The sequence below is a fragment of the Caloenas nicobarica genome, chromosome 9 (genome assembly GCF_036013445.1).
Source record: "Caloenas nicobarica isolate bCalNic1 chromosome 9, bCalNic1.hap1, whole genome shotgun sequence".
Taxonomy (NCBI): domain Eukaryota; kingdom Metazoa; phylum Chordata; class Aves; order Columbiformes; family Columbidae; genus Caloenas; species Caloenas nicobarica.
The window spans coordinates 17,327,274-17,337,420 of NC_088253.1; the positions used below are offsets into that span (position 1 = coordinate 17,327,274).

The 10,147-nt window shown below is 51.9% G+C and overlaps 1 protein-coding gene across 7 annotated transcripts in view; it reads right to left on the minus strand.

The window, feature by feature from the left end:
* The window catches only part of PLEKHG4 (pleckstrin homology and RhoGEF domain containing G4), a 90,868-nt gene extending 80,721 nt beyond the window's left edge, over window positions 1-10,147 (minus strand). For all 7 annotated transcript variants that reach the window (XR_010606627.1, XM_065640675.1, XM_065640673.1 and 4 more), the window contains exon 1: window positions 9,529-10,147. Coding sequence is in view for 6 of the 7 variants with exons in the window: in XM_065640675.1 (XP_065496747.1) it covers window positions 9,529-9,531 (3 nt within the window). In the remaining variant the exon portion in view is untranslated. The remainder of the gene's footprint in view (window positions 1-9,528) is intronic.

The following is a 10,147-nucleotide window of genomic DNA, read 5'->3' on the forward strand; positions in this document are numbered from 1 at the left end:
ATCCAGCAATTGCCGTGGCTTGGCAGAGCGAGGAGCATGGCTGGTGGAACGGAGCCTGAGAGGCTGCGAGCACAGTGAGCCGTGCCCGTGGTACGCCCAGCTCTGAGTCACCGAGTGTCTCGGCTCCTGCTCAGCAGAGGGGTCTTGCCAGGATCTCCCACAACTTTGCCCTCCTTCTGCCAGCTGCCCAGAGCCTGGCCATGTCCTGCACACACCCATTTTCTCCCCTCTTGCCCATGTACCAACAGACAATGCGAAGGCAGGACAGGGGAGACCAGAGTCTGCAAATGTGAGGGGAAGAGAGACGACGACCCAACCCTCCCACACCCCAGAATTGGAAAGTAGAAAGAGGAGCAAAACTGGGAACAGGCAGTGCTCCAAGCATCGCGGCACCAGCCTGTGGCCCCCAGACAGCTTTGGGATGGGGAGAAAAGGGGCGCTGAGCAGGGCTGGGATTGCTGGTCCCTCTTCCAGAAAAGGCTGCCGTGCTGCGCCGCTTGGCTGGGGCTGTTCAGCTCTCAGCTGACGTGAGAAACCTCATTTCCAGTAAAAACAGACCTCTGGGCTTTCCACGAATCCTTTCCACTTTCTGACATAAAGCCGAAAGCCAGGCCGCTTTGCCTTTAAAATAGAGACATTTATCCATTCAAAAAGGTCTTTGGCTGAAAACAAGGCTTGTTTTTCTGACAAAATTTGAGATTTCCCACTCCATTTCTGCAGGGAGGAGAACCCTCCCAGCCCCATTTCCTGAGCCACTCTAATCACAGCAGCAATGAGTTCAAGAGAGAAAAATCTTCCCAGAGCAAGTGCCAGCTCCCCCCTCGGCTGCTCACTCCACGGCTCAGGGGGAGGCTGGGAGGAGGGCGCCTGCCTTCGGCACCCTGCCTGCCTCTGGATGTTTTCACTGAAATAATGTACTATTAAGTGGTACAGCTATAGAGGTAGGCATTCACACTGCTGTAATTACACCACCTTCCTGTGAGATAACCAGGAATGGCTCTACCTGTTCTTTGGGCTATTGTTTCATGGAGAAAAGCACAGCACCCAGTTCCACTTGGGAGGAAAATGTTTCCAGTCTCACCCGGGGCCAGCTTCGTTCACAGGCTGTACCTCCAAAAACGAGCTGCCTTCTGCGTGCCACCATGCCATGGTCGTATCCCAGCTCAGTCTCCCTGCTGCTGGGGCAGGCAGGACGGCTCCGCAGGCTGTGGATAAACCAGCTCCTACAGCCTTGCAGGGAGTGGTGCTCCGCAGACAGAGCCTGGAGAATCATTTCCAGATGCCTCCCTCTGTTCCCCTGGCCCTTCTCCGGGTCGACGCGGCTGCGGCAGCCAAAGCAGCTCCTACTGGGCAGCGTGCGGGATTATCATTCCAGGCACTGCAGGAAAACAAGCGCTTGGAAGTGATTAACTCATGATCTCTCATTTAATTAAACAAAGGGAAAAAATGATGTATTTGCTTTTCAGCTCTGAGGTCCGGCTTCTGCGCATGCTGTAGGTCTGGGCACGCTCAGCAGGGTAAGGCAGGCCCAAAGCTGGGTGATCACCTCGCCAGCCCAGGGCTGGTTTGTTTTCACTCAAGAGGGATCACCTACATTGCTTTGAAAGCCAAGTGTGACTTCCTGTGAGCCTCAAGACTTGGAGCTAGTGTACAGCTATGCCAAAATTGTTCTTGTGCTGGAGCGAAAGGCAGGGAATAGTAGGGGGCAGAGGCAGCCGCGTACAGGTAGATCCCTGGCTCTGTACCACACTTTCCGTGGCCAAATGCAGGCATTAGCATACAGCAACACGACCAGCACCTGGGTCCGCTCCCCTGCCTAAGAGCCCTGTGCCCCAGCAGGATGTTTACACAGGTCTGAAATGCAACACAAGAAGCAAACCTACTCTTAAGATATCCAAACTCCAATATTTATCCGTACCAAAGACATAACCTGGGGCAGTCCTTCGGGGAGGAAAGCGGTGCCTTCACCAGCCCTCCCTCCACTCACGCGTGCCCGGAGGGAAGCCAGACCCAGGCGGCAGCTTGCACAGCGAGCTCACTGCTGTTCCACCATTGCCTGACCACGCTGCTCCCCGAAGGAAACGGCATCACGTGCATTCGGACACAGCAGACCAGCACCTCTTCCCACCAGAGCTCTATACTCATGTTGCTGCTCTCTACCCTTTATTTTAGGCTTTCATACTCCAGGTTCTCTGAACAGGGCCTGTGGCTTTCTCCTTTGTCTGCACAACACCCAACACATCAGAAAAGCTTCTGACAACTGCTCAACAGATTAGAGAGGCCAAACTGGGGATGAAACACTGACCCACAATCCAAGAAAGTCCTCTTATAGCCAGAGGGAAGCAGAACTGGGAAATGGAGATAAGCCTTTCCTCGCAGGGAAGTGTCCCGCCCATAACTGAGCTCTCAATGAACTGAGAAGGTGGGTCTTATCCAGAGCAAGGAATGAGCCCTGCTGCCAAAGGCCTGTTACTTTCTATTAGCAATAGATCAGGCAGATGATATAGGTGTTTAAAGGGCATGTGAGAGAACACACAAAGCCCTGTCCTTAAACAGACATCTTCCAGCTGAAACAAGTGCCTCCAAGTGTATGAGAAGAGCTGTGTATAAAACACCATCCTACAGTTGGAGACCAGCTTATTTTGGTTTAGTTTAATCAAAGGATTAAGTCCTTAATCTGAAATAACTGTCTAAGCACAGATTTTTTTTTTTTAAATATCATTGGCATAGATCTAACCATGCAATTAATTAACAAAGCTGTGCTCCGTGTGATGCAAAGCTTTGGGTACTTTTAAAACACCCTTTCCAGCAATAGACTCACGCTGAAAGAGCATAAATGTATGGTTGCTGTGGTTTCACTGCCCAGTATCAACAGCATACACCTCCCCACCTCCTCGAGACCCCCAGAGCTCTCCTCTTCACTCCCATCACCAGACCGCAGGGTCTGCCCTGCCTTGGGCACTGACATCTGGCCACGGCACCATTTGCCATGGTCCAGCCAGGGATCTCCACGTTCAAAGCGTCACATTCCTACAACAGGCTCGGACAAGGCTTGCTAAATCCCGTCAGATATCACAGACAGAGGCAAGAATTTCCCAGGCCACTTCTACCTAAGACAAGTCCTAGGACATTACAGCAGACTCCCTTTCTTTACAGGGCTCTTTTAGTAAATGCACTAAAAATCATTCTCTCTGCTACCCAAGAGAATTGCTTGAGCTCATTCATCTTATTATTACAGTATTTGCTCCACTGTCAACTTCAAATATTGGCATCCATCTGGCAAACCAACCTGAGCAGTAGCATCTTGTACCCCTTACTGTTTGTGCCTATACTTACTAAATAACAGGGCGCTCTAGGCAAATGGAAGATTTGTTTATATCAGGCAGCTATAAAATACCCCGGGTAAGTTCTCAGCTGAAAAGGTCAGCTCATTTTAACACCTTTTAGTCAGAGGCATGAAGCCATAGCCAACACCTTGTGTTCAGACACCCATCTGGGGGCATCTTACAACAGATGGGCAGTCTCCTGTGCTCAAAGAGAAAATTATAATCCTCCAGCAGGACAGCTGACGAGTGCCAGAAACAATCTTCACAGGGTCAGCATTTAGATTATTACTTATGGGGCAGCTTTGCACATGTTCTGAGCTCAAGGCTGTGGCTGGATCACATTCAGATCCACTCTTTCCTCTGCAAGGTGCATGAGCTGCTGGACAGACTCCCAAGGGAACTGGTGGGTTCACTGTCTCTTGCAACCTCCATAATTGAGGGTGGATGCTGCTAAGAAAAGATCATGTTTTAGTTAAAAAAGAGCTTCCAGACTCTGTGTAGGAGCTAGCTAACACGCTATGGTCCCAGTGTCCCATAAGAGATGAGCCATAGTTCCTTTTGGCTTTAAGCACTCTGTATTACCATGTGCTTGTGAAATACAAGTCCTGCTACATCAACGGGGAACAGAAAATGCTCTGAAGCTGCTTAGCAATTCCAGGAAAAACTGGCTGATTGCATGAGAAGACAGTAACTGCACAAGAACCCTTCCTTGAAGGAATACATCCCTGCACACCTTTGACATGAGAAAGTGGCTGGCAGTAGCGATCAGATGCCACCTCTGAGGAAGAGGCTGTGAGGAAGGCTCAGCCAGAAGGACAGAGCAGGCAGCCCAGAGATGGCCATGGCTATGCCAGCTCAGCCCGGGGCCACTGCAAGAAGCAGCAGAGTCTGTGCCCTGCGGGGAGGAGTTCTTCTGGGCAGAGGGACCCAGATTCACTCCAAGACATTCCGAGCTCACTGGGGAACAGACACACACGTGCTCAAGCTCTTCTGCCTCTGAGCAGCCAAGCCTGGGACTTAACACTTGGAGGAAAACATTTCCCCCATATTCAGATATAGCGCTAAGAGCATGCCTCCTGGAAAGCCAAGTAAATCAGTTATAAATTCAGGACATTGCTTTTACTAAACTCCTGGGTTAGAAAGGAATAAACACAGACTTTTAAAGCTACTCCTTTTATAGCTTTTTTTTTTTTTAAACAGAAAACAGTCTCACGTGTCCCATTATTTCCATACATATCAAAGGAGGGTGGAGATTTAACCAGAGATTTCTAAAAGACATCTTTGTGCACAGAAGGGATGTATGCCAAAACGTGGGTGGTTATAAGCCCAAACACAAAAGAGAATACATCCACAGGCATTTTTCCCCTTGATCCATTAACGGGTCTGCATACCAGCCTCCTGAGCATATGAGAAGGACCTTGTTCAAAAGGTAAATGTATTCAGAAAGATGACAACAGACAGCAAATAATCCACATCCTTTGGCCATGTTGGAGACTCAGCAGCACAAGGTTTTTGTTGGGAGTTACCAAGATTTGACAGGCAGCCCCAGGGAAGGCATCCTCCTGATGGAACCTGCTCAGGAAACTTCACAACTCGTCTCCTGCAAACAAGCACTGCCACACCTCACACAGGCTGCAAAGCTCAAGGTGGACATCTAGCTCAGATCTCCACAACTCCTACAGCTTTTCTTCCCTGCACCACGCAAACCATCATCCAGCTACAGCACTGCATCCCATTGGGGCTGACCATGAGACCCCATGGAGCCTCCCCTCTACTGCATCCACTGATGTCCAGGAGGAGCACATGCAAGTCTTTGGCTGGTCCCAATTGCTCTTCAGCTGAGCCATTTGATTCCATTCCAATCAGTAACTGGTTGCACCAGCTGAAGCAAAGGGTTCATCCTGGGCATCCCAGCCTGATGGCAGGATGGTAAATTTGAGCAGACAGAAAGACATTCAGATTCATTCTGTGCTGCTTTGATCTTGGGAGTTCCAACTTGGTGCCCAGCGATGCAAAAAAAAATGGGATACATGTGAAACCAGCCAGGAGCACTTACCACAAGAAAGGCCCCATTTTTTTGTTCATTTTTTAATGAAAGACTAGGCCAGACAACAGAGATGAGGCACTCTCTACAGCAGAGAGATATTAGCATGGTCAAACCTTCAGAGTGAACAAGGGCACATCCATTCACTTCTCCGAGTTGCAAGCCAGGTATCACGAGTGGTGTAGAAAGCACAAGACAGAGCATCCCACCACCAGAAGCAGACGGCTTCCCCTAGCAGGCTAGCCTTGCTTTTTATTGCACTTCAGTCAGCAACACAGCCGGTCCTGGTGCTACTGCTCACCTTTTCAGACCTTGGCTACATTGAGCTTTGCAGGACACGAACAGGGGGGTCCCACATGTTAGAGCACCAGGATATAAGAACAAAAGATGCTCTGATATTGGGTGCCCACAGGTTGGTTGAGTTTATAGCTTCTGCAGAAGACACCTTGACTGTTTTAGCAGAGATTTTTTCAGCACTTCAGTACTAAAGGGGCCTGTAGCCCTTGTATCTGTGACTTCCCTACATGCTCAGCACTGATGCTCAGGTTCAGGCTGTGCCCACAGGCTGTAGGATGGTTCCGTTTTGCACAGCTTTGTTGCAGACAGGCTTATTGCATGGGCTGAAACTAGAAAATTAGGCTCTGGGAGCTGAGAGGCTGTGACTGTGCCCTAGTATTTAGAGGCAGACATGCTGGCTGGCTATATTTTCTGAAGTAACCAGCAGCAAGACACCCATAAGGCTCTCATGTTCCGATGTCTTCTGCCAACTTCCCGCTGAGGAGCAGGGTGCACTGAGCAAGGTGTCCCTCGGAGCTGACTTCACATGCAGGTAGATAGCCAGCAGCATAGCCAGAGGACCATGCTACAGGACACCAATTTTCAGAAAATAATCGCTGACACTCAGCATACATTCCTCCTTGGACACCTGCGGTGTCTCACTATGAGCACTTGCTGTCTTGCATTCCCACCTGGTACTAAGAACACCTTCGGTGATTGCTGGGCAGACACGTGGATGCAGCTGGCCTGTCACCTACATTTAGCCATTATTTTCTTTGCTACAATGAACAGCATGTTCACCTGCCCAGCATTTTTGGAAAAAAGCAGGGCATTAAACACAAATTGTCATCCTTGTTACCCCAGAGAAGATGCTTTCAAACCACTTCCATGTGCTCAGGATTACATCTCTGGGCTTTGTCTGTGTTCCAACATCTTGCTCATGGCTTTGGCACAGAAATAAAGAAAGAAGATCCCCAATGCTTAAAGCTCTTTGTGAGTCCCAGACTCATTTCCTTCCCACCCCAGGGGAAGACAAAACCGGAGAATAAAAGAAAGTATATTTTTTGCTGAAACCCATCCTCTCTCCTGCCAGCATGGATGTGCCACCTGAACTTCTCAGGAAGACACCAGCATTTGCACATCTTGTGATATACACACGCTCTACACATCTGCATGATGACTGGAGACTTGGCGCATGCCACTGTATGAGAGAAGTAGCCCGGGCAAGACCAAGGGACAGTTGTGGGAGCCTCATTGATCTCATGTGCTGGGTCCACAGTGTCCCAGTTCCCATTGAAGAGCAGCAGCAATCACCCTAGCAAGGGTGGAAAAGCAGCCTTGGGCTCTTTGGCCAGCCACTGCAGCTGGAGTGACTTCCCAGAGGGGAAGCTGTCCCTCACAGCCTGGGGACAGAGGCTGGAAGCAGACCCCTGGATGGGGCACTGGAGGAGTGGGGCTATTGCTTGCTTTGCCTCCAGCCAACCCACCCAAGAGCACAGGGGTTTGTACCTGCTTGGGTGGAAACTGTTCCTCAAGTGGAACGCACTGTGGTCCAGCCGTACACCCTGACCATCTCCTGTGCCCCATCCAGCAGCAGGCACCAGGCAAGGTGAAACCCAGTCCCTCTCCCATGGAGAAGAAATCCCCACCAGGGAAGAAGGGCAGATCCACAGCCACAAAAGCCACAATGAGCCGAGCAGAATAGAGAGAGCTCAGCCAGGCTCCTGCCTTACTTGCACCATGGGGTTTTCACAGCTGCAAAAGTCAGGTCTAGTGGCAGTAGGCTACTTTGGCCTAAGGTATCTTAGACATTGTGTGCTTTAGGCATCCCCCAGCTGCAAAAACCTTATGTACCCATATACATGCCACATCATCCATAACACCGAAGCATGGCAGACACCCCATGAAGAAGAATCACCTGCCTCACACAGAACGAGGCAGCCAGCAGTTGCACCACACCAGGCTCCCATTGGGACCCAAGCATCTGAGAGCCCTGCAAACTTCCAGAGGCCATGGGGAAGTCTCATGCAGGCCAGCACATTCACCTAAATGCAAATCTTTTGCCTGCAGGGTTCGGTTGGTTCACCAGGACATCAACAACTCAAGGCAAACAGAACAGTTTGGAGCTACAGTCCCAACTCAGCCACTCACAGATCACACCTCCTGAACCGCAGACTGGTCTACCACAGCACTGAGAACAGATACCTGCCACATAGCACAGGTGACCATGGCATGGCCAGCATCCATTGCTGGGTCTGTGGCAGTTTGGCCTCTGATTCCTGCTCCTTGAAGCTGCCAAGCCTGAACTCAGAACCTGCGAGGCACACAATCCCTCCTCAGCAGTGACACATGGTCCCTGCACACCCACAACCCACCGTGGCACCTGGACTGGCCGTGGCACTGCTCTCTCTGCACGAAGGCCCCTGCTTCAGACAGCTTTTGCATCACACATTAGAACAAGGTGAAGGACCCTGCACCCAAGGATGAAGCATTTGGGAATCAGAAAGTCACCTCCAGTTTGCAGGAGCAGAGTAGCAGCAGCCAGTTTCTGCCTCAGGCCTCCTGGAGCAGAGCTTCACAAGCCCTGCTCCAGCTCCCATGGCAAAATGCAGCCTCCAAGGGATAGCACCCACCCTGTACAGCCCCAGAGAAGGCTCTCCTTTGATTTCAACTTCATACAATAACCAACACAGACTGAAAATTGCTGGGAACACACTAGGCATGGGGTGAGGTGAGGGAAAGAGCTCTCCTGACTGGGGCAGGGAAGTGGAAGGAGTGAGATGCCTGCAGGCCTCCACAGCAGGATAGGATGGGAGAGGAGAGCACACCACAGCTCTGACAGAGACACTTAAGGGTACAGAGGACCACGGGGTCTTCAGCAGAGGAGCTGAAGGGTGGCAAAGGGAAAGAGACATGGGTCTGAGCTTAGCTCAGGTTGCAGAAACCAAACCTTGGGCAGCTCTTCCTTCATTGAAAGACAAGATTCTCCAAGCCCAGAAGCTGAACTTTTAAGACAAAGCAAGTCACGGCCAGGTACAACAGCAATTCAAGCTGCTTGTCCCCCTCACGAACTTTGTTCTCTCTGCTGTGGAGAAGCAGCTCGTGACACAGGAGGACTCATCCAGGAGATTTAAAGCTGCTGGGCACATGGATCACAGCCTGAGCCCAGGAACAAACCATCAGAAGCCAGACTGGTGCTCAGCGGGATCTTGCCATAGGGCTAGCGATCCCTCCAGCCTCTGCTGGGCTGGGCACCTCTGTTTGCAGGGCAGTGCCAGTGTGGCTGGGCAGGGGACAGCCCTGCAGCCACTCCCAGGGAGATGGGGTGCCCTGCTGCCCGCTGGGCTCGCCAGTCTCTCCCCTCCCAAAACAAGGACCCCCATGTGCAGAATTTGACACTGAAAGGATCTTTGCCTGGCTCCGAGGGTTTCTCTGAACCCCTGGCTGCCCACCTTGGGCAGCAGAAAAGCAGCAAACGCTCTCCCTTTCCCTGGGCTCTGCAAGAGGGCAGTGGCCACAGCCCCAGAGCAGGACCAGCAAAGAGCAAGGGCAGGAGGAGAGCTCAGCATCCAGACAGCCCAAAAGGCAGGGCCCTGCTTGACCTGCCCTGTCCCAGCCCCTTGCTCCAGGGTTGCACCCCTGATAAGCACCCCATGGGGGACAAGTGCCAACAAGAGCCCCGTGTCCCTGCAGCCACCATCCAGGGCTGGCACCCCAGGGTACAACGTGCCATCCAAGCAATGGAAAGTGCCACAAGAGCCATTTCCCACTCCTGGCATTAGCACTGTGCACTGGCTCCCGGCAGGCTGCCCCGACAGCAGCTCCATCCCGGCCACCCCCACTTGTGCCCAAGGCAAGACCCTTTTGCAGAGATTTCCTTACCATGTTCCCGGCCTCCTTTATTCCCCCTCAATTCCGAAGGCAGCGTTTTTTCTCTTTTTCCTCCATGTGTGCGATGGGGCGTCTCCTCTCCCCTCCGACGTGAACCACCGAAGCACTTTGAGTTCTGGACTGTAATCCAAGCCCTCACCGCCCCCAGCACAGCTCCAACTAATCTAACTCATGACACTACCGCGGCTGAGCAGGGGACCTCGAAGGTTTCTCTGACAGCCAACTCCAGCGCTAGACGGCAGAGGGGCATAGCAAACACAGGGTGCCGTGTTCCCCAGCCCTGTGGGGACCTTACGGACACAGGCAGAGCCAGCAAAGCTCGCAGGCTGCTCGTCACAGCATCGATGCTATCTGTGCCCCTGCCCTTCGCACAGAGCTGCTTAGTGCAGATGCTCCGTGGCGGGGAGCTGCCTTTGCCCGGGAAGATGTGAATAGCTGCTAGAGGAGAACAAGCCCACGGCAGGCATCCCGAGAAGGTCTCCAGCTTCCCAAAGAGGTTTCCAGCAAAACCCTCCTCTCGCCTCCTCTCGGCTTGCTCTTCTCTAAGTCCCAGAGAAGTTTCTCCTCTCCACGCGATTCTGAGGCAGCGCCTGCAGGTTAAGCAAAATGC